At 47.7% G+C, this 25,406-nt stretch overlaps 1 protein-coding gene across 1 annotated transcript in view; it reads right to left on the minus strand.

Annotated features, from left to right (window-relative positions):
- dgki (diacylglycerol kinase, iota) overlaps window positions 1-25,406 on the minus strand; it is a 369,448-nt gene that overhangs the window by 91,454 nt on the left and 252,588 nt on the right. The window contains exons 22-23 of the mRNA XM_086008600.1: window positions 12,848-12,917; window positions 30-70 (exon numbers count right to left, since the gene is read on the minus strand). Of these exons, the coding sequence (XP_085864726.1) occupies window positions 30-70; window positions 12,848-12,917 (111 nt within the window). The remainder of the gene's footprint in view (window positions 1-29; window positions 71-12,847; window positions 12,918-25,406) is intronic.

Consider the following 25,406-nt stretch of genomic DNA (forward strand, 5'->3'; position numbering starts at 1 on the left):
GGTGGGCACTGCCAGCTCACCACGCATACCTGGGCTCTGTCAATGCGGTAGAACCGGTCCAAAGAGGTTGCTGCAGAGAAAGGGCGGAAAATGAACATAAAGCACAGCATCAAAGATATAAGAAATGTTCATTTGAGAAATACAGTGGAGCTTAACAGATAGAGCTATTCCGAGAGCACTGAGAGAAACAGAAAATGGCAACCAAAGAGACAAGAACCAAAGAGACAAGAACCAAAGAGACAAGGACCAAGTAAAGAACAAGAGTCAAAGAAACATCGATGGAATAAATAAACAAAGACACAAACGAAGGTAACTCCTTCCTATAAATATTTTGTGCTTCAAAAATTATTTTGCCTCGATTTATTCTCTTCAATAAAAATGTAAAAGGATATTTAGGATGGAACCAGTGATGGGGTGAAATTATGATGTACAGTTTCGATAAGGCTTGTGCAAGAAATTTGTTTACACATTTTTAAAATCTATTCTTGTTAACCAGTTAATGACTCAAGTAAAATAGCAGAAGCTTTTCATACAAACTCATTAAATATTTGTACCATAACTGACCCATTTAGCAAAAGAACTAAACAAAGACACATTTGGCCCTGCAGGAGAAGGTGGATGCACCATTAGCTTCTATGCTAATACTCATACTACTTGCCCTGTTACTGGCCAAAAGAAAAATGTAACCTGTTAAAGAGTGGGTGCCCTCTCACAGTGATATACAGCGGGAAATGTTAACCCCCCCCAGGACAGGCGGGAAAGGCTGGTGGGGCTGAAAATTTAAAAACCGGCAATCCGACCCCAAGATCGGACCCTTCCTTGTGATTGGACCCCGACCCAAGATCTGAACTCCCCCCATCCCCCCCACGATCAATAACCCCATGGTCCGACCCCCCACATCCCCGCGATTGGACCTGCGATGTGTCACCTCCCGCGATCAGACCCTCCTTCACGATCGGACCCCCGGCCCACAATCGGAACCCCGCGATCGGACCCTCCCAAGATCGGACCCCGACCCATTTTGCATAAATGTAATATAATGTACAGGACAGCATCTATATGATTGAATAAATGTAGCCACCAGGAAATTGGTGGGAAGGGTTAAAATTGCCCCCTCTGCTTTTGAGGTTTATCACTACTTGTGAGTGTTTCGGACAAACTGGTCGTTGGGGGGTGGGGTGGGGGGGGGCGGAATTCAACTCATGGCTGTCTGTTTTCCCAGTGTGGAATCGGGGCTTGATCTCTCACTTTCACAGCGGACTGTGCCGGATGCCATATTGGCTTGGGACCTGCCTGAAACAGGCGTTAGGCTCCTTAAATATGCAAATCAAGGTGCTAAGCTGAATCACAAATGGGTAAAGGCACAAGTGAGGAGTGTGATGGAATACTCTCCACTTGCCTGGATGAGTGCAGCTCCAACAACACTCAAGAAGCTCGACACCATCCAGGACAAAGCAGCCCGCTTGATTGGCATCACATCCACCACCTTAAACATTCACTCCCTCCACCACTGGTGTACCGTGACTGCAGTGTGTACCATCTACAAGATGCACTGCAGCAACTCGCCAAGGATTCTTCGGCAGCACCTCCCAAACTTGCGACCTCTTCCACCTAGAAGGACAAGGGCAGCAGGTGCATGGGAACACCACCACCTCCAAGTTCCTCTCCAAGTCACACACCATCCTGACTTGGAAGTATTTCGTCGTTCCTTCATTGCCGCTGGGTCAAAATCCTGGAAATCCCTTCCTAGCAGCACTGTGGGAGTACCTTCACCACACGGACTGCAGCGGTTCAAGATGGCGGCTCACCACCACCTTCTCGAGGGCAATTAGGGATGGGCAATAAATGCTGGTCTTGCCAGCGACGCCCACATCCCAGGAACGAATATTTTTTTAAAACCCTGTGATGTAATAAAACTCACTACACACTTGGTTTGAGCATAAAGCAAGGCTTTAATCAACTTGTTTCAGAACATGGAGGTCTAGTTGTACTTCACTAGTTCCTTGTCTTACAAAATGTCCCTGAGAAGCTGGGGCCCACGCCCGAGTATTTATACTCCTTGGACAGCGCCACCAGCCCTATTTCATAAGTAGTTTTTGATGATGAGATTTATAACATTCCTCCTGCCTGAAAGATTTGGAAGTCCGATGACTTCCTCTTAACGGATTAGGCAGACCACGAATAGCCGCAGTCTTTTAGATTTTTGTTTATGGCCAGAAGGCACGTCTCCCCGGACCGTGTCTTGGTCCCTGGGCCGCTTGATCCGTACCAGTGGATCGACAGGGCCCGTGTTGCTCTGATCGACCCGAGGGAGGCTGGGGAGATCGTGACTCCGGGTGCGGGTCCCCACAGGCGCAGAACTGTCTTCGTCCCATTGGTTAGCCGGGGATTGACTGGCATCCTGGCCCGGGGTGACCATCCCGCGGGGAGCGCGGGGCAGCCGGCAGATCCCTCGATGTCCCAGGTAGGGCGTCATCCTCGGGGGAGCGCAGAGTGTTGGCCTCATCCCCGCAGGTCCCTCCATCAGTTGGGTCCGCGGAACCGGCCGGACAGAGAGCCAGGTCCCGGAGCAAAACGGTGGACTCCCAGCCATCCGGGTACCGCACGTGTGCATACGTGGGGTTGACATCCGTAAGTTTTACCTCGTGGACTAGAGGATCGGTTTTCGACGATCGGACGAATCTTCGGAGCAGCACGGGGCCAGGAGCTGCCAACCATGATGGGAGAGACGTCCCATGGGTGGAGCGACGCTGGAAGCTGAAGAATCGCTTGTGAGGTGTGACATTGGTAGAAGTAGAAAAGAGAGACCGGATGGAATGCAACGCGTCAGGGAACATAGTTTCCCACTGCTGGTCTGGTAGATTGCGTGACCTCAGCGCAAGACGAACAGCGTTCCAAATGATAGCGTTGTATCTCTCAACCTGTCCGTTACGATGGGATGGTACGGTGTCGTTTTACTTGTGGCGATTCCCCGTTGGGAGAGATAACTTTTGAGTTCGCTTGACATGAAGGAGGGACCCCGATCAGGGTGGATGAAATTGGCCGTACCGCAAAGGGAAAAGACTTGATCAAGGCATTTGATCACTGTGGAAGTAAGCATATTGGGACAGGGGAAAGCAAAGGGAAAGCGTGAATATTCGTCCACCATAGTCAGTAAGTAGGTGTTCTGTGTTGAGGAAGGCAATGGCCCTTTAAAGTCAGGAGGAGCCCGGCTTAAAAACCGGCGGCAGTTGCGAGGCCCGACCACTCGGAGCAGCGGGGAGCAGCGAGGAGGAGCCCGGCTTAAAAACCGGCGGCAGTTGCGAGGCCCGACCACTCGGAGCAGCGGGGAGCAGCGAGGAGGAGCCCGGCTTAAAAACCGGAGGCAGTTGCGAGGCCCGACCACTCGGAGCAGCGGGGAGCAGTGAGGAGGAGCCCGGCTTAAAAACCGGCGGCAGTTGCGAGGCCCGACCACTCGGAGCAGCGGGGAGCAGCGAGGAGGAGCCCGGCTTAAAAACCGGCGGCAGTTGCGAGGCCCGACCACTCGGAGCAGCGGGGAGCAGCGAGGAGGAGCCCGGTTTAAAAACCGGCAGCAGTTGCGAGGCCCGACCACTCGGAGCAGCGGGGAGCAGCGAGGAGGAGCCCGGCTTAAAAACCGGCGGCAGTTGCGAGGCCCGACCACTCGGAGCAGCGGGGAGCAGCGAGGAGGTTAAAAACCGGCGGCAGTTGCGAGGCCCGACCACTCGGAGCAGCGGGGAGCAGCGAGGAGGAGCCCGGCTTAAAAACCGGCGGCAGTTGCGAGGCCCGACCACTCGGAGCAGCGGGGAGCAGCGAGGCTTACCAAATCAACAGCAGAGGAGAGAGGTAAAAAGTAATCAGTGTGTGACGTCACCAGGGAGCAGGTAAGTGATTGGTTGGTGAGTATTTCTCTTTTTTAAACTTTAACTCTGTAGTTTATAGTGACTAGGGTCTTTTCTGGTGTAGCAGGGACTGTAGGTAGACTATACAAGCGCCTTAGAGGTATCTTTAATTGGTGATAGTGAATTTAATTTAAATTAATTAAAGGGTAAGTCACGCCAGGAGAGCCCAGCCCCGTGATGTGCTCCTCTTGCTCTATGTGGGAATTCAGGGACACTGCCCCTGATGACCATGTGTGCAGGAAATGCATCCATCTGCAGCTACTAGCAGACCGCATTGAGGCGCTGGAGCTGCGGGTGGATGGGTTGTTGAGCATTCACGATGCTGAGAGGGTCGTGGATAGCACGTTTAGTGAGTTGGTCACACCGCAGGGAAGGGTTGCACAGGAAGAAAGGAAATGGGTGACCACCAGGCGGAGCAATAGAAGCAGGCAGGTAGTGCAGGAGACCCCTGTGACCATTCCCCTCTCAAACAGGTATACCGATTTGGATACTGTTGAGGGGGATGACTCACCAGGGGAAGGCAGCAGCAGCCAACTTCCTGGCACTGGGGGTGCTCCTGCTGCCCAGGAAGGGAGGAAAAAGAGTGGGAGAGCAATAGTGGTAGGGGATTCTATAGTAAGGGGAACAGATAGGCGTTTCTGTGGCTGTAGACGTGAATCCAGGATGGTTTGTTGCCTCCCTGGTGCCAGGGTCAAGGATGTCACTGAGCGGCTGCAGGGCATTCTGGAGGGGGAGGGTGAACAGGCAGAGGTCGTGGTCCACATTGGTACCAACTACATAGGTAAAAAGAGGAATGAGGTCCTGCAGCAAGAATTTAGGGAGCTAGGTGGAGATTAAAGAGCAGGACCTCAAAGGTTGTAATCTCTGGATTACTCCCGGTGCCACGTGCTAGTGAGTATAGGAATAGGAAGATAGAACAGATGAATGCGTGGCTAAAGGGATGGTGCAGGGGGGAGGGCTTTAGTTTCCTGGATCACTGGGCCTGCTTCTGGGAAAGGTGGGACTTGTACAAGTCGGACGGTCTACACCTGAACCAGAGGGGGACCAATATCCTTGCGGGGAGGTTTGCTAGCACTGCTGGTGGGGGTTTAAACTAACTTGGCAGGGGGATGGGATACAGAGTGGAGCTATAGTAGGGGGTGATTTACAGCCAAATACAGAGGAAAAAACAAGTCAGCTGGGAAGGCAGAGAAAATATGTGAGGGCAAAAGGGAATATGGCAAGGCTGGAAGGCATTTATTTTAATGCAAGGAGTCTTGCAAATAAGGTGGATGAACTGAAGTTGTTGTTGAACACATGGGAGTACGATATTGTTGCTATCACGGAGACATGGTTGAGGGAGGGTCAGGACTGGCAGCTCAACATTCTGGGGTATAGAATCTTCAGGAGAGACAGAGGGGGGTGTAAAAGGGGAGGGGGTGTTGCAATATTAATTAAGGAGTCGATTACTGCTGTAAGGAGGGATGATATATTAGCGGGTTCCTCTAATGAGGCCATATGGGTAGAAATTAAAAACAAAAAGGGGCAAGCACCTTGCTGGGAGTGTACTATAGGCCCCCAAACAGTCAGGAGGAGATAGAGGAACAGATATGTAGGCAAATCTCAGAGAAGTGCGAAAATAATAGGGTAATAATAGTGGGGGATTTCAACTTCCCCAATATTAATTGGGATAGTCAGAGTGTGAAAGGCTTAGAGGGTGCAGAATTCTTAAAGTGCATCCAGGAGAGCTTTTTGAGCCAACATGTAGAAAGTCCTACAAGAGAGGGGGCAGTACTGGACCTAATTCTAGGGAATGTAGCCGGGCAAGTGGTGGAAGTGTCAGTAGGAGAGCATTTTGGCAACAGTGACCATAATTCGGTGAGATTTAAGGTGGTCATGGAAAAAGACAATGACGGCCCGGAAATAAGGGTTCTAAATTGGGGGATGACCGATTTTAATATGATAAGGCAGGACCTGGCCAAAGTGGACTGGGAGCAGCTACTTATAGGAAAATCCACATCAAAGCAGTGGGAGGCTTTCAGAAGGGAAATAGAGAGAGTACAACGCCAACATGTTCCTGTAAAGGTCAAGGGTGGGACCAACAAGCAAAGGGAACCTTGGATGACAAGGGATATACAAAAATGCATTAGGGAAAAAAAGGGGGGCTTTTGGCAGTTACAAAAGACTAAAGACGGAGGAAGCCCTAGAGGAGTATAAAAAGTGCAGGGGCATACTTAAAAAGAAATTAGGAGGGCGAGGAGGGGCCATGAAATAACACTGGCGAGCAAAATAAAGGAAAATCCTAAGATGTTTTATAAGTATATTAAGGGCAAGAGGATAACCAGGGAAAGGGTAGGGCCCATTAGGGACCAAAGTGGCAATCTGTGTGTAGAGCCAGATGATGTAGGCGGGGTTTTAAATGAATTTTTTGCATCTGTGTTCACTATGGAGAAAGATGATGTAGACATAGAAATCGGGCAAGGGGACTGTGACATACTTGAACATATTAGCATCGAGAGGGAGGAGGTACTAGCGGTTTTAGCAGGCCAAAAAGTGGATAAATCCCCAGGCCCGGACGAGATGTATCCCAGGCTGTTGTGTGAGGCAAGGGAGGAGATTGCAGGGGCTCTGACACAAATTTTCAGAACCTCTCTGGCCACAGCGGATGTACCAGAGGACTGGAGAACAGCTAACGTAGTACCATTATTCAAGAAGGGTAGCAGGGATAAACCAGGGAATTACAGGCCAGTGAGCCTAACATCTGTGGTAGGGAAATTATTGGAAAAAATTCTGAGGGACAAAATTAGTCTCCACTTGGAGAGGCAAGGATTAATCAGGGATAGTCAGCATGGCTTTGTCAAGGGTAAATCATGTCTGAGAAATCTGATTGAATTTTTCGAGGGGGTGACTAGTGTGTGGATGAGGGAAATGCTGTGGATGTGGTTTACATGGACTTCAGTAAAGCTTTTGACAAAGTCCCGCATAGGAGACTGGTCAAGAAGGTAAGAGCCCATGGGATCCAGGGTGCCTTGGCGCGTTGGATCCTAAACTGGCTGAGTGGCAGGAGGCAGAGGGTGATGGTCGAAGGTTGCTTTTGTGACTGGAAGCCTGTGTCTAGTGGGGTACCTCAGGGATCGGTGCTGGGTCCCTTGCTGTTTGTGATCTACATAAATGATTTGGATGAGAATGTAAAAGGTATGATCAGTAAGTTCGCAGATGACACGAAAATTGGCGGGGTGGTAAATTGTGAGGAGGAAAGCCTCAGGCTACAGGAAGATATAAACGAGTTGGTCAGATGGGCGGAAAAGTGGCAAATGGAATTTAACCCTGAAAAGTGCGAGGTGATGCATTTTGGACGGACAAATAAGGCAAGGGAGTACACAATGAGTGGTAGGACCCTAGGAAGTACAGAGGGTCAGAGGGACCTTGGTGTGCATGTACATAGATCCCTGAAGGCAGCGGAACAGGTAGATAAGGTGGTTAAAAAGGCATATGGGATACTTGCCTTCATTAGCCGAGGCATAGAATATAAGGGCAGGGAGGTTATGATGGAGCTGTACAAAACGCTGGTGAGGCCACAGCTGGAGTACTGTGTGCAGTTCTGGTCGCCTCACTGTAGGAAGGATGTGATTGCTTTAGAGAGGGTGCAGAGAAGATTCACCAGGATGTTACCTGGGATGGAGCGCCTCAGCTATGAAGAAAGACTAAACAAGCTGGGGTTGTTTTCATTGGAGCAAAGAAGGCTGAGGGGGGACCTGATTGAGGTGTACAAAATGATGAGGGGCATAGATAGGGTAGATAAAGAGGAACTTTTCCCCTTAGTAGGGGGGTCAATAACAAGGGGGCATAGATTCAAGGTAAGGGGCAGGAGATTTAGAGGGGATTTGAGGAGGAACTTTTTCACCCAGGGGGTGGTTGGAATCTGGAACTCTCTGCCTGAAAGGGTGGTAGAGGCAGGAACCCTCACAACATTCAAGAAGCATTTGGATGAGCACTTGAAATGCCATTGCATACAAGGCTATGGACCAAATGCTGGAAAATGGGATTAGACTGGAGAGGGATTGATGGACGGCGCAGACACGATGGGCCGAAGGGCCTCTTTCTGTGCTGTAAAACTCTATGACTCTATGACTCAATGCTGGGTCGCTGCATAGGCTGCATAGCGTGTATGAGCGAGCCATCCGATGGACGGAAGAATTGCGGTTTTAACTCCGCACAAATTTTACAGGAGGAGCACGTTCTTTTCACATCTTCCGTAGAAAATGGGAGATTTTTAGATCGCACAAAGTGCAACATACGGGTAACGCCAGGATGGCATAAGTCAGTATGAAGATCCGCCAGAGTCAAAGTTGGCATAGAAGAGCAGAATGCCCGCGTGAGGGTATCTGGGGCCACATTCTCTTTGCTGGGTCGATAATGTATGGTGTATCCAAAGGCGGCCAATTCTATCCTCCAGAGTTGTATTTTGTTATTCTTGATCTTAGTGCGTTTCTGATTATCCAGCATAAAGGCCACGGAGCGCTGATCGGTTATAAGTGTGAAATGGCGACGAGCGAGAAAATGACTCCATTTACGTACCGCTTCGATGAGGGACAGGAGGATAATGGAGCTCACTACCCTGCAAAGTTCTGGACAGAAATGCAACGGGTCGACCACCTTGATTCAAGGTATCAGAGATCGCCACATCCGATGCATCGCACTCGACCACGAAAGGAAGATTTTCATCAATGGAACGAAGCGTGGCTTTTTCCAGTTGTCGCTTGAGGAGGTTGATAGCTGAAATAGCCGTTGCCTCCAATGGAAATGACTTAGCGTGAAGCAGGGGCTGGATCTTGTCGGAGAAGTCGGGTATCCATTTCGCATAATAGGCGAACATGCCGAGTGCCCGACGAAGAGAGTCGAGATTCGTAGGGATAGTGAGCTCCTGAAGCGGACGAAGTCGCTCCGGATCCGGTTTGATGACACTGTTGCCCACCCAGTAGCCAAGGATGTTGACTGATGGTACTGATTTCACAGATTTGGACTCATTTAAGGTTAAGTTGCGACGACGGAGAATGTCAAAAGATTTCTGGAGGTTGGCATCATGCTCCTTCTGGTTATGACCAGCAATGGTGATATTATCCAGATATGGAAAAGTGTCCGTTAAGTTCTCCTGTTTGACTAGGCTATCCATTGCCCATTGAAAGATGGCCACCCCATTGGTGACCCCAAATGGAAGGCGACAAAACTGGTAAAGCCGACCATTGGCCTCAAAGGCTGTATACTTTTTGTCAGAGTCTTTTAACGGTACTTGATGATATGCGCTCTTTAAATCAAAAGTTGAAAATACCTTGTAGTTGGCAAGATTATTGACCATGTCATCGATGCGTGGTAGTGGGTAGGCATCCAGGTCGGTATACTGGTTAATAGTTTGCGAGTAATCGATGCAAAGACATTTCTTGTGTTGCTTCAGAGGATTTTTAACAATGACGACTTGAGCCCACCAGGAAGATGAACATGGCTCAATGATACCGTCAACTCGAAGGTGAGAGATTTCTGCCTCGATAAAGGCTGGATCATCTTGGCTGAAACATCGTGATTTAGTGACTATGGGCTTACATTGGGGGGAAAGATTGGCAAACAAGGAGGGCTCATCGAGCGAAGCCGCCGAAAGCACACAAAACGGTACTTTGGAAATAGTAAGCTCTGGCTTTGACCCTCCAAACTCGAAAGTGAGTCTTTTGTGTTGTTTCTGGAAATCCTGTCCCAGGAGCACATCACTGCATAGGTTCTTGAGCACCCCGAGCCGGGTGGAGAAATAAGTGCGGCCATTGAGGATAAGGTCGACAAGACAAAAGCTGGAAGAATTGGTGGTCAGTGTCGTCAGAGCCATTGCAATTTCCCTGTCCGAGGGGTAAATACGCAGTTTTAACTTACTGACAGCCCACTCACTAATGAAGCTGTCAGAGCTGCATGAGTCGATTAGTGCACTCAAAATGTGTCCATTTACCGAAACCTTCGTGGCTGCATGGGCCAGGCTTTGGGGAAAAACAGCTGTGATGGGAGGAGGGGCAGTTTTATCCTTGACAGCTGTAACCTTAGTAGTGGTTCTTGGGGGAGAAGCAGTTTTATAGATTGCAGCTGTAACCTTAGTAGTGGCTCTCGGGGGAGGAGCAGTTTTATAGATAGTAGCTGCAAAACTAACAGGAGCTCTCGACCGGTATACCTTACTAACAGTGGCTCTTGACTGGCATACCTTAGAAAAGTGTCCTTTCTTGCTGCAATGATTGCAGGTTGCGTTGCAAGCAGGACAAAATTTCCTATAATGAAACGCACCTCCACAGAAGAAACACTTCCTTCCGGATTGCCAAGATGCCGCTAGGGCGGGGTCATTATCAGTGTAGGTTTCTAGGGTAGGGTTGCCATCAGCCAGGTTGGAGTCGTCATCCGTGAGGGCTTCCGCCCGAGGCCTATCGAAGGCGTCACTAAAAGTGGTAGCAGCAGCCCGTGCACGTGGTGAAAGATAGGTATCTGCATTCCTCTTTGCTAAGTCCTGAGAGCATGCCTGGTCATAGGCAGCCTGTAACTTGAGGGTTTTATTCTCCAACAGACACTGACGTATGAAGGGAGATGCAATCCCATTAATAAAGGAATCACGAATTAACTCCTCCTGGTACTGCTCAGCTGTAACAGCTTTATGATTACAATCCTTGCTGAGCCTACGAAGTTTCTGAAGGAATTTGTCAAGTGATTCCCCGGGTTGTTGTCGAGTTGTGGCCAGTAGATGCCGAGCAAAAATTTCATTTGGGGACTTGACATATAGCTGCTGTAGTATTTGGATAGCGGCGTCATAGTCTACACAGTCTTCGATATAATCAAACACATGAGGGGATACATAATTCGCAAGTATCTCTAATGTATCAGGAACATTTTCACCACACACTCTGAGGAAGTTGCTGAAAGTACGATACCAGTGTTTCCATTCCTTAGCAGCTGTAAGTGAATTTGGGTCCAGGTCGAGGCGGGCGGGTCTGAGTAGTTTCTCCATGATGGATCGATTACTTGTCTGAGTTCCCTTCTACGGTTCGAGTCGTAGCTGGCTGTTCCCGAAATCACCCAAAGCGTGGAGTCGATATCAAGTTGATTAAATTGATGTAATAAAACTCACTACGCACGTGGTTTGAGCATAAAGCAAGGCTTTAATCAACTTGTTTCAGAACATGGAGGTCTAGTTGTATTTCACTAGCTCCTTGTCTTACAAAATGTCCCTGGAAAGCTGGGGCCAACGCCCGAGTATTTATACTCCTTGGACAGCGCCACCAGCTGGCCGACCAGCATTATTTCATAAGTAGTTTCGTGATGATGAGATTTATAACAGCCTGCACCCTGTTTTCCGCCTAGTCATCCCAGGCGTTGAGCGGCACAACCTGCAGTTGTTAAAGGGACCTCTGGAGGCTGCTCAAACAAAAGGCCCAGGAACTTTGCAGTCTTTATCTTTAGTGGGCCTGGGAGACGTCAGAGTGCTTCCCCTAAGCCCACAAAGAAACTCCAGCCTGCTTGAGGACCTGCCCAGATCGTCTGCCCAAGACCTGACCTTTCCGGCCAGCTCATGATACGACATCCCGTCCTCTCCGGCTAGGAAGCTGCAGCTGGGTGCCAGTTTGATGCCCGCAGTGCACCTGTGCCATTTGAGGCCCGGGGCCGAATTTGGCTCGGGTCTGAAGCCGTGCGGAGTGCTTGCTCTGCCAACTCTGAAATGCTCCCCATTAAGGTTTGAGGTGCATCAGTGTTTGCTGCATCAGCTGGGGGACATTAGTGCTCAGCACGCAATGTTTTCTGGGGGTATATTGTTGTTTGGTAGCAGGCCAGAGTTTGAAAGATACATCAGCATTTGGGCATGCTTGTGTTTGGTCACAATGGTGTTAGTGGAGCACAATAATGTTCAAGGGTACAGTAACATGAGGAACACCTCAGTCTCTGGGGCACTTTTGGTGCTTGTGATGCACTAGCTTTGTCTGGATATTTGGGAGACGCTATTGGTATTACAAGCAGGTTAGTGTTGAAGATTACATTAAGCCTTGGGGTATATTAATTGTTATGGGGAACATCAGTGTTAGAAGCTACTCAAAAACCAAGAAAATTTAGGCAGTCATTATATTCAGCTCAGAGTGATATTGTTGCCGATTTCTCATGGTCAGTCAATAAAGAAGAAATATGTTGATACTGTTAACCTCACCGATGGTATGAATGAAGAATGTGGGACCTTATTGATGATGCTACCCGTACTCATGGAGTGAGGAGAATAAGGAGTGAAGAACAATGGGATCTTGTTGATAGTGCTACCCGTACTCATGGAGTGAGGAGAATAAGGAGTGAAGAACAATGGGATCGTGTTGATAGTGCTACCCGTACTCATGGAGTGAGGAGAATAAGGAGTGAAGAACAATGGGATCTTGTTGATAGTGCTACCCGTACTCATGGAGTGAAGAGAATAAGGAGTGAAGAACAATGGGATCTTGTTGATAGTGCTACCCGTACTCATGGAGTGAGGAGAATAAGGAGTGAAGAACAATGGGATCGTGTTGATAGTGCTATCCGTACTCATGGAGTGAAGAGAATAAGGAGTGAAGAACAATGGGATCTTGTTGATAGTGCTACCCGTACTCATGGAGTGAGGAGAATAAGGAGTGAAGAACAATGGGATCGTGTTGATAGTGCTATCCGTACTCATGGAGTGAAGAGAATAAGGAGTGAAGAACAATGGGATCTTGTTGATAGTGCTACCCGTACTCATGGAGTGAAGAGAATAAGGAGTGAAGAACAATGGGATCGTGTTGATAGTGCTACCCGTACTCATGGAGTGAGGAGAATAATGAGTGACGAACAATGGGATCGTGTTGATAGTGCTACCCGTACTCATGGAGTGAGGAGAATAATGAGTGAAGAATAAGGGATAACCTTGCCATTGCTGTACATCTGCAGTTACTCACAGTCTAGGAAGCACCATTTGGAAGAAAGATTCTGGGAAGACAACATCCTTCGATGGGAAGACTCACTGTCCTGAGAATGAGGAAAAACTCAGTCACATATGTGGGAAACTTAGGACATACAACACCAAAGAAACTATTACCAATTCGGGTCTGTTGTAGATACCAGTGGTGTCAGTTGCTCAGCATCTACCCTGTCGATCCCCCTCAGAATCTTATATGTTTCAATGAGATCACCTCTCATTCTTCTAAACTCCAGAGAGTACAGGCCTGTTCTACACAATCTCTCCTCATAGGACAATCCTCTCATCCCAGGAATCAATCTAGTGAACCTTTGTTGAACCGCCTCCAAGGCAAGTATATCCTTCCTTAGATAAGGAGACCAGAACTGTGCACAGTACTCCAGGTGTGGTCTCACCAAGGCCCTGTACAATTGGAGCAAGACTTCCTTACTCTTGTACTCCAGCCCCCTTGCAATAAAGGCCAATATGCCATTTACCTTCCTAATTGCTTGCTGTACCTGTATGCTAACTTTCTGTATTTCTTGTATTAGGACACCCAAATCTCTCTGAACACCAACATCTAGTAGTTTCTCACCATTTAAAAAATATTCTGTGTTTCTATTCTTCCTACCAAGGTGACTAACCTTACATTTCCCCACATTATACTCCATCTGCCACCTTACTGCCCACTCACTTAACCTGTCTATATCCCTTTGCAGGCTCTTTGCGTCCTCCTCATATCTTACTTTTCCACCTAGCTTTGTATCATCAGCAAACTTGGATACATTGCACTCGGTCCCTTCATCTAATCATTAATATAGATTGTAAATAGCTGAAGCTCAAGCACTGATCCTTGCGGCACCCCACTAGTTACAGCCTGCCAATCTGAAAATGACCCGTTTACCTTTACTCTCTGTTTTCTGTCTGTTAACCAATCCTTTATCCATGCTAATACATTACCCCTAACCCTAAGTGCTCTTATCTTGCTTAACAACCTTTTATGTGGCACCTTATCGAATGCCTTTTGGAAATCCAAATATACTACATCCACTGGTTACCCTTTATCTACCCTGCTAGTTACATCCTCAAAAAACTCTAATAAATTTGTCAAACACGATTTACCTTTCATAAAACCATGTTGACCCTGCCTAATCATACTATGATTTTCTAAGTACCCTGCTAACCACGTCCTTAATAATGGATTCCAGCATTTTCACGCCGACTGATGTCAGGCTAACCGGCCTGTAGTTCCCTGATTTCTCTCTCCCTCCTTTCTTGAATAGCAGGGTTACATTTGCTACCTTCCAATCCAATGGGACCATTCCTGAATCTAGGGAATTTTGGAAGATCCCAGCCAATGCATCCACTATCTCTGCAGCCACCTCGTTTAGAACCCTAGGATGTAGGCCATCAGGTCAGCTTTTAATCCCATCGTTAAGTTGCCTTATTTCACATCAGAGCAACAGTTACGATCGATTTCACTAATTTCAATCAATACAAATTGTCTTTGCATAATAATATAAAATATTGAACACGATGCACTTCCCCACATCAGTGGGTCATCTTATTTAACTTAAAACAGCGTAGCCCCCTGCATTCTGGCCTGCAGCCCTGGGCAGAACTTCCTCTCCCCGTAATCTTCTATATTTTTCTCAGCCTGCTTTTTCTGAGGGCTCTCTGTCTCAGCAGCTATTCCCCTGTGAAAGCTTCCCCCATCTCTAATCTCTCAATTCGCAGACCAAGATCAAAGGGCTTTCCAACATAATGGTCTAGAAATTCGGGTCGGGGGCTTCCCGCGGGTGCAAGCCCCCGACCTGCACTTACCTAGCACGCCGGTCGTTGAGCTGTGGGCCCGCGTGGGATTCCGATCCTGGGCCTCCTCCAACTGCCGGCGCGCAGTGCATGCGTATCCCAGGGGCGCAGTTAGTTCGATGCGTCCCCTGGGATCACGTGGGCCATGGAGAGCCAATGGTAGCAGGGAATGCTTCATTCATAAGTTTGACAGGAAGAGCTGTCAAACCTATAAATACTATAAGCCCCAAAATATCACTAAAACTTCAAATACATTTTTTAAACAATCACATTTTGAAAATAAGTATAAATTACATAAAATAACTATTTTAAACAATAATTTAAATTTTTGAAAAAATAATTTTATTTTCTAACGGGGCTAAAAATAAACTTACCTTTCTTTAAAGTATTTAAAAATAATAAACCTGTGGAAAAAATGTTTTAATTTTAATTAATTCACCACTTACCTTGTTAAAAGCAGGCCTTGTGCCTGCTTTTTAAAAGTGTAACTGCTGGAGACTTACCCTCCCGGAGAAACCTGCAAAAAAACTTAAGTTCAATGCGCACGCGCTGCCTCTCCGGCACATGCGCTTGACCACTGAACCCCTTCTTTCAGGGGAGCAGAAGTGTCGGTTTCCCGTGCATGCGCAGTGCATGCACGAAACCGGCACTTTCATTGGGCTGATGCGCGAGTACCCCGTGCGTACTCACACGTTGAGACCCGAATTTCTGGGCCAATAACTGTGAGGCTTTTTTTTTTGATTACCTGGACAAGCTAAAGAATTGCTTATAGTTTAGCCTTTGGGGAAAACAGACACAGAGCTAAATTTCAATTACTCCCCTCGATAGAGCTAACTGTCCATTATTACCGTTCAACAAAAGTGATGGTCAGTTTCAGGCCCCAATCAAAGCATCTCAAGGACGGCCTTGATTACGAGCCTATGACGTGTGAGAACAAGTAATTACACGGGTGTTGTAACCTAAGTCACAACCTAAGTCCTTCACTTTTATTGCACTTGAAAACCTGAAGCTGGAAATCCAACTATCGGAGGCTGAGAATTATTTGTGCATTTCTGGAAGGGTCCAGAGGCACACTCCCTGGCAAATATTTTGAAGTTCTACTGTAAAAATGGTGCACTCTGGTTAATTATAAGCCCTTTCACACTTCACGATAGATTTTTAATCTTACAAAAGAAAAAAACAAACCGATATTTGGATTTTCAACAGAACAACCAGATTACCAGTTTCCTCATCAGTCACTCTTCCTCATCCAGCCCTCTGCCACACTAGTTCTAAAGATGCTCTACCTGCTTTGGATCTAGCTCACCGAGGCATTGTATCCCATCCAAGTGCCCACCCTCTCAGGGACAATCTCTTCTCCCTCAACACTCCCAGTTATTACCAGAACATTTCTCTTTCTCAAATCAACCAGTACACTCAAACCCAGTTCAAACAGGGTCTTTTCTTCGAAACCCAGTTCAAACAGGGTCTTTTCTTCTAAACACAGTTCAAACAGGGTCTTTTCTTCTCAACTCAGTTCCAGCTGGGACACTTCCCTCCTCCCCCCAGCCACCCCCTACTTAAGGAAGTGGCCCTAGAAATAGTAGATGCATTGCTGGTCATCTTCCAAAATTCTATAGACTCTGGAACAGTTCCAATGGATTGGAGGGTAGCTAATGTTACCCCACTATTCAAAAAAGGTGGTAGAGAGAAAACGGGGAATTATAGACCGGTAAGCCTGACATCGGTAGTAGGGAAAATGCTAGAGTCCATTATAAAAGATGCAATAGCAGAGCACTTGGAAAACAGTGACAAGATCGGACAAAGTCAACATGGATTTACAAAAGGTAAATCGTGCTTTACTAATCTACTGGAATTTTTTGAGGATGTAACTGGTAAAATTGATAAGGGAGAACCAGTGGATGTGGTGTATTTGGACTTTCAGAAGGCTTTTGATAAGGTCCCGCATAAGAGATTAGCGTGTAAAGTTAAGGCACATGGGATTGGGGGCAAGGTACTGACTTGGATAGAGAACTGGTTGGCAGACAGGAAGCAAAGAGTTGGAATAAACGGCTCTTTTTCCGAGTGGCAGGCAGTGACTAGTGGGGTACCGCAGGGATCGGTCCTAGGACCCCAGCTATTCACAATATATATAAATGATCTAGACGAGGGAATTGATGTAATATCTCCAAGTTTGCAGCCGACACAAAGCTGGATGGGCATGTGTGCTGTGAGGAGGATGCCGAGAAACTCCAGTATGATTTGGACAGGTTGGGTGATTGGGCAGAAGCATGGCAGATGCAGTATAATGTGGATAAATGCGAGGTTATCCACTATGGTGGCAAAAACAGGAAGGCAGATTATTATCTGAACGGCAATAGACTGGGAGAAGGGGAAGTGCAACGAGACCTGGGTGTCCTTGTGCACCAGTCGCTGAAGTTAAGCATGCAGGTGCAGCAGGCGGTTAAGAAGGCAAATGGTATGTTGGCCTTCGTAGCAAGAGGGTTTGAGTACAGGAACAAGGATGTCTTGCTGCAGTTGTACAGGGCCTTGGTGAGACCACACCTTGAGTATTGTGTGCAGTTTTGGTTGCCTTATCTGAGGAAGGATGTTCTTGCCATGGAGGGAGTGCAGTGAAGATTCACCAGACTGATACCTGGGATGGCAGGAATGACGTATGAGGAGAGATTGGGTCGATTGGGCTTATACTCACTGGAGTTTAGAAGAATGAGAGGGGATCTCATTGAAACTTATAAAATTCTAACAGGACTAGACAGACTGGATGCAGGAAAGATGTTCCCGGTGGCCGGGGAGTCCAGAACCAGGGGTCACAGTCTAAGGATAAGGGGTAAGCCATTTAGGACAGAGATGAGGAGGAATTTCTTCATCCAGAGAGTGGTGAACCTGTGGAATTCTCTACCACAGAAGACAGTGGAGGCCAATTCATTAAATATATTCAAGAAAGAGTTGGATATATTTCTTAAGGCTAAAGGGATCAAGAGATATGGGGAGAAAGCAGGGACAGGGTACTGAGTTTGGGTGGTCAGCCATGATCTCGTTGAATGGCGGAGCAGGCTCGAGGGGCCGAATGGCCTACTCCTGCTCCTACCTTCGATGTATCTATGTATCTACCCCGCCCCTTTAAGCAGGCATTCCGTCTTTCGGAAGGGATATTAAACCAGGGTCCCGCCAGGTGAATATTAATGAACCAGGTCGGTATTCGGAGATGGGCAGGACCTTCTCCTGGAGTCCTGGCCAACAATCAGCAAACCAAAAACAGATTAACTGGTCTTTAACTCATTGGCTGTTTATGGGACCTTGCTGTGTGTAAGTTGGCTCTCGCGTTTGCCTAAAAACAATAGTGACTACACTTTAAAAGTAAGCTACTGGTGTAGTGTATGTACCCATCTACCTTTAAGGGAACTATTGAATGTAACCGTTCACCTTTAAGAGGACTACTTTAGGTGTGGCACTATTTGTTTGGCTTCTGTATACTGTAATACCGATAGTGACCACACCAGTATATAAGTGTTGTGGCATGATTGCTGGGGCAGATTCGCCCGGACCTTCGAATAGTAAAGACCTGTTTGTTTGTTACTTCTGAAGTCTGTGTATTTATTAACTGCACAACCCACAGACTTTACAGTGGCGACGAGTCCGATCGTACCCTGCGGCAAGACTACCAAAAGCAACGAAGAGCGTCGAAGAGAGACAACCGCCTTCGTCGTGCTACCAAAAGAAAACACGAGGCTGCAACATCAGAAAGCAGGAAGACTAACAACAAAAGCGTATCAGCAACAGGCACTGACTACCCTTCTGCCACGGTGCGGAGTGAGCCGACCAGCAAGAAACAAGGCGGCCGAAGAGACTGTGAGTAGGGGAAGGTGTAGAAGTATCCGGAGGATAAGGGCAGAGCACTCGACCTCGGTCGAGGGGGAGCTGTGCCGGCCAAAAGTCGGGTCCAACGGCGTCGGGTGACAGCCGGACCGCGATCGGCGGGAAAAATCCGGGCAGCGACCGCAGCCACGAAGCGCTGAGCCTGCGAGTAGGCGCGGGAAGAGAAACCCAGCCGCAGCCGGGGAGGGAAACACCGGTCTGCGACAGGGCTGGGGAGGCGAATGGGAACCGCGCGGGTGAGAGCCGGGTGCGGAGAGAGAGACTGCGAGGAGCCAGTCCAGCGGCTGAGCTGTTCTCCACCAACGGGGTACTCAGAGCCGGCAAAACCGTACGTGCGGGAGTGAGAGAGAGACACAGCCGAAAACGGGGTGAGAGACTGCGCGAAAGCCAGTCCAGCGGCTGAACTGTCCTCCGTTAACGGGGTGTACCCAGGGCCGGTAGAGCCGTGCGGGCGGGAGGAAAAGACAGAGCCGAGTAAGGGGAGCTGTGCGGAAGCCAGCCCAGCGGCTGAACCTGTCCGCTGTGGGGAAAGCGTACCCCTTCCACCAGGGAAGAAACGCGGGAAGCCGCCATTAGGCGGGGAAGACGATTGAAGTGGGCGGGGTGAGAAGGAAAGAGCGGGAAACTGCCATTTTCGCGGGAAAACCGCCATCTTAGAAATAAACAAATAAATAAGAATACTTGAAGAAATACTTGTGTTGTACCCATGGAAAGAAAGATGCCTAAGCGGGCGGACATCAACGAGTTCAATTCGGAGATAGAAGACTGGGCCACGTACGTAGAACGTATTGAGATACATTGTAAGGCTAACAAAATAGCTAAGGAGGAAAAAGCTTTAACCTTACTTAACATGATGGGTGCGAAAACATTCGGGGTGTTGAAGAATCTTCTCTCACAAGCTAAACCGGCAGATCAGACTTTCGATGATATTGTAGCAGTGCTGAAGGATCACTTGAACCCCACACCGTTGATGCTGGCTGAACGATTCAAATTCTACGCAAGAACGCAGAGGAAAGACGAAAGCAATGCGGAATACTTGGTCGAACTGCGTAGGCTAGCGAAATACTGCCAGTTTGAAGGGAATCTGACAGAGGCACTGCGTGACAAGTTCGTATGCGGATTGTCCAAAGAAGGAACGCAGAAGCGACTACTGGAAGAAAATGACCTCACACTGGACAGGGCTGTCCTCATAGCTGCATCGCATGAAGCCGCAGCGAAAGGAACGGCGGAAATGCAGCTAAAGGCGGCGGCACTAGGGATGGACCAAATTACTTCGAGCACAACAAAATGCTACCGTTGTGGGAAGACAACACACGACCAGAATCAATGCTGGGGTAAAAACCAAGAATGCAGGAAATGTGGCAAGATCGGGCACATAGCTAAGGTATGCCGGTCAGGAGCAACGTACAACAATAAGAAGTCACCACAAAAATGGTACGGGAAGGTACAAGAGGTGACTAAGAAGAGTCTGAGGGAACAGAAGTCGGTCTCACACTCCAAATGCAAAGGACTGGACAGTCTGAGAATTCACAACGTGAGCAATGAAGCTGACCGACAAACTATCTGGATAACGCTACAGATTGCAAAGGTCCAAGTAAAAATGGAAGTGGACACCGGATCGGCGTTGACGGTCATGAATAAGCATGACTATAAGAAATTTTTCAAGCATATTCCACTACGGGATACGGAACTAGTACTACAGACATACACGGGGCACAAAGTATTCCCCATCGGAATGATAGAAGTCAAGGTGAGATACAAGGATAAAGATCATCACCGGTTGGACCTGTATGTATTGCCTGAGGGAGGACCACCACTTCTGGGACGGGAGTGGATCCGAAAAATAAAATTGGACTGGCAGTCACTAAACACCATGACGGTGGATTCCGAAAAAGAGGATGTCAAACCTGAACGGTTGTCCAGAATATTGGACGAAGCTAAGGAGGTATTCCAGCAGGGACTGGGAACACTGCGAGGTATTAAAGCAAAGGTTAAGATTGTAGAAAATGCAAGCCCAAAGTTTTTTAAGGCCAGATCAGTACCTTACGCAATACGACCAGCTGTGGAGGCAGAACTGGAAGAACTTGAACGATCAGGGGTTCTGTCAAAAGTGGACTGGAGTGAGTGGGCCACGCCCATTGTTCCCGTCATGAAGTCCTCACCGAGTAATAAGCCAGGGGGACCGGGGAAGGTCCGTATCTGCGGAGATTTCAAGATTACTGTGAATCCGGTGCTTCACATGGTACAATACCCGCTTCCGCGGATTGAAGATATCTTTGCTTCGTTGGCTGGAGGGAAACATTTCACGAAAATAGATCTGGCTCAAGCATACCTACAGATGGAGGTCGAGGAAGAGTCACGCCAGTACCTCACCATCAACACTCACAGAGGCTTGTATCGCTACAATAGACTGGTCTTTGGGGTAGCTAGGCGCCAGCAATTTGGCAGAGGGCCATGGAACAGGTGTTACAAGGAATTCCAAGCACGCAGTGCTACTTAGATGACATTTTAATCACGGGAAAAGATGAGGAAGAACACCTCACGAATTTGAAACTGGTACTCACCAGGTTGAAGGAGTATGGCCTTCGGGTTAATTGCAAGAAGTGTGAGTTCTTCCAAAAACGGATCTCATACTGCGGTCATGTCATTGACCGAGAGGGACTGCATAAGTCACCCGAAGAGATAGAAGCGGTTGTGAAGGCCCCCGCTCCAGGAAACGTATCTCAGTTAAGATCATTCTTGGGGTTGATTAATTACTATCACAAGTTTCTGCCGAATTTGTCCACGGTACTGCATCCGCTGAATGACCTGTTGCGGAAAGAAACACCATGGAAGTGGAGTGAAGAATGCAAAAAGGCTTTTCGCAGGAGCAAGGAGTTGATTACCTCTGAAGAAGTGTTGGCTCATTTCAACCCAGCATTACCCCTTCGTCTAGCTTGCGATGCTTCCCCGTACGGTATTGGGGCAGTACTCTCGCACAGGCTACCAAATGGCTCGGAAAGGCCAGTGGCTTTCGTGTCCCGATCATTGACACCCGCGGAGCGAAATTACGCCCAAATAGATAGGGAGGCCCTCAGTCTTGTGTGGGGCGTGAAGAAATTCAACCATTACCTACAATGTAAAAAGTTCACATTGCTGACAGACCACCAGCCGTTGGTGTCCATATTCAACCCAAATAAGGCCGTTTCCACCATGACAGCACAAAGGTTACAAAGGTGGTCCGTGTTACTTGGGGCACACCAATACGAAATTGAGTACAAAAGGTCTAAACAGCATGGAAATGCTGATGGGTTGTCACGCTTGCCATTGCCGATGGTAGAAGAAGCGAGTATAGTGGACCCAGTAGAGTTGTTCCACTCATCCATAGTGGAGTGTCTACCGATAACAAACTCAATGATTGAGAATGAGACAAGGAATGACCCGACTCTTTCACGAGTCTATGATGTAACGGTGGAGGGATGGCCAGCACAGAGCGACCCAACACTGCAAGCATTTGCACAGAGGAAAGAACAACTGTCAGTGTGTCGAGGAACCCTGATGTGTGGATCTAGAGTGGTGATTCCACCCAAACTCCAAAAGAAGGTGCTAAAGGAGCTGCATGAAGGACATCTGGGGGGAGTAAAGATGAAAATTCTAGCAAGAGCGTTTGTGTGGTGGCCAGGCATTGATGGAGACATAGAGGAGATCACGAAGAACTGCCTAGGATGTCAGAGGGTTCAGAATGCGCCACCCCAGGCTCCTCTGCATCCATGGGAGTGGCCCTCATCGCCTTGGCAAAGAGTACACATCGACTTTGCTGGTCCATTTATGGACTTGATGTTTCTAATAGCGGTGGATGCCCACTCCAAGTGGCCGGAAGTAATTAAGATGACCACCACCACGACGGAAAAAACCATCGCAGTGTTAAGGACTATGTTTGCTCGGAATGGCCTGCCGGAACAGATCTGTTCTGATAATGGACCACAATTTGTGTCCGAAGAATTCAAGAAATTCTTAAAGAGCAATGGGGTTAAACATTACACGTCAGCCCCATACCATCCCGCCTCTAATGGATTGGCTGAAAGGTTTGTCCAGACCTTCAAGAAGGCCATAAAGGCCATGAGTAATGAAAATATAAGTCTGCAACATAAGGTGGATAGCTTTTTGTTGGCATACCGAAATGCGACACATGCGGTCACAAATCAAACTCCCGCAATGATGTTCTGTAATAGACGCCTAAGATGCCGGCTGGATTTACTAAAACCAAACGTCAGAAGAGACGTAGAGAACCGGCAATTCCAGGGCATGAACGACAGGGTCACTAGATCTTTCCAGATCGGTCAACGAGTTTTGGCCCGGGACTACCGTACTGAGAAATGGCAGCCTGGAACTATTGGGAAAAGGCTGGGGCCATTGATGTACACCGTGGACATTGGAGACAATATAATAAGGCGCCATGTTGACCAAATCATAGGGTCCGCCACAAATGGGCCACCGACTTCACCACCTTATCCGGGTAATGTTGAAACTGAGATACCCAGAACACCTACTTCCGATCTAGTGATACTGGAGTCAGCTAAACCTGACACGGCTTTTCAAGCCGAATCGACCTTGTCAGAAGCACCTCCTAGCCCGCCTGAAATGACGACACCACTGTGGCGTTATCCTGACAGAATCCGGAAACCCCCGGAAAGACTGAATCTATGAACTGTCTTACATAAACCTGTATATATGTTAGAATGTATGTTCACTATGGACTTAGTAAGTAATAAGCTAAAAAGGGAAGATTGTAGTGTATGTACCCGTCTACCTTTAAGGGAACTATTGAATGTAACGGTTCACCTTTAAGAGGACTACTTTCGGGTGGCACTATTTGTTTGGCTTCTGTATACTGTAATACCGATAGTGACCACACCAGTATATAAGTGTTGTGGCATGATTGCTGGGGCAGATTCGCCCGGACCTTCGAATAGTAAAGACCTGTTTGTTTGTTACTTCTGAAGTCTGTGTATTTATTAACTGCACAACCCACAAACTTTACAACTGGCTGCAAAGCATTTTGGAGCATCTTGAGGATGTGAACGGTGCTATAGAAATGCAAGTTCTTTCATTATTTCCTCACCATTAGTGAACACTAACACTCTCCTCACCATTAGTGAACACACTCTCCTCACTATTAGTGAACACTGACACTCTCCTCACCATTAGTGAACACTGGCACTCTCCTCGCCATTAGTGAACACACTCTCCTCACCATTAGTGAACACACTCTCCTCACCATTAGTGAACATTGACACTCTCCACACCATTAGTGAATACACTCTCCTCACCTTTAGTGAACACTGACACTCTGCTCAGCATTAGTGAATACAGTCTTTTCACCATTAGTGAACACTGACACTCTCCTCACCATTAGTGAACACTGACACTCTCCTCACCATTAGTGAACACTGGCCCTCTCCACACCAATAGAGAGCACACACTCCTCACCTTTAGTGAAAACTGACACTCTCCACCCCATTAGTGACACACTCTCCTCACCATTAGTGAACACACTCTACTCACCATTAGTGAATACACTCCTCACCTTTAGTGAACACTGACACTCTCCTCACCATTAGTGAACACTGACACTCTCCTTACCATTAGTGAACGTACTCTCCTCTCCATTAGTGAACACACTCTCCTCTCCATTAGTGAACACTGGCCCACTCCTCACCAATAGTGAGCACGCCCTCCTCACCTTTACTGAACACTGATACTCTCCTAACCATTAGTGAATATAGTCTTCTCACCATTAGTGAACACCGACACTCTCCTCACCATTAGTGAACACACTCTCCTCACCATTAGTGAACATTGGCACCCTCCTCACCATTAGTGAACACACTCTCCTCACCATTAGTGAACACTGGCCCTCTCCACACCAATAGTGAGTACAGCCTCCTCACCTTTAGTGAAAACTGACTATCTCCTAGCCATTAGTGAACACACTTTCCTCACCATTAGTGAACACACTCTCCTCACCATTAGTGAATACACTCTCCTCACCATTAGTGAACACCGACACTCTCCTTGCCATTCGTGAATACAGTCTTCTCACCATTAGTGAACACTGACACTCTCCTCACCATTAGTGAACACACTCTTCTTACCTTTAGTGAACACTGACACTCTCCTCACCATTAGTGAATGCCGTCTTCTCACCATTAGTGAACACTGACACTCTCCTTACCATTAGTGCATACAGTCTTTTCACCATTAGTGAACACTGACACTCTCCTCACCATTAGTGAACACTGACACTCTCCTTACCATTAGTGAACATACTCTCCTCTCCATTAGTGAACACACTCTCCTCTCCATTAGTGAACACTGGCCCACTCCTCACCAATAGTGAGCACGCCCTCCTCACCTTTACTGAACACTGATACTCTCCTAACCATTAGTGAATATAGTCTTCTCACCATTAGTGAACACCGACACTCTCCTCACCATTAGTGAACACACTCTCCTCACCATTAGTGAACATTGGCACCCTCCTCACCATTAGTGAACACACTCTCCTCACCATTAGTGAACACTGACACTTTCCTCAGCATTAGTGAATGCACTCTCCTCTCCATTAGTGAACACACTCTCCTCGCCATTAGTGAACACTGGCCCTCTCCACACCAATAGTGAGTACAGCCTCCTCACCTTTAGTGAAAACTGACTATCTCCTAGCCATTAGTGAACACACTCTCCTCACCATTAGTGAACACACTCTCCCCACCATTAGTGAATACACTCTCCTCACCTTTAGTGAACACTGACACTCTCCTCACCATTAGTGAATGCCGTCTTCTCACCTTTAGTGAACACTGACACTCTCCTTGCCATTCGTGAATACA

The sequence above is a fragment of the Somniosus microcephalus genome, chromosome 16, assembly GCF_052327205.1.
Source record: "Somniosus microcephalus isolate GS21.2 chromosome 16, FLI_Smic_1.0, whole genome shotgun sequence".
Classification (NCBI taxonomy): domain Eukaryota; kingdom Metazoa; phylum Chordata; class Chondrichthyes; order Squaliformes; family Somniosidae; genus Somniosus; species Somniosus microcephalus.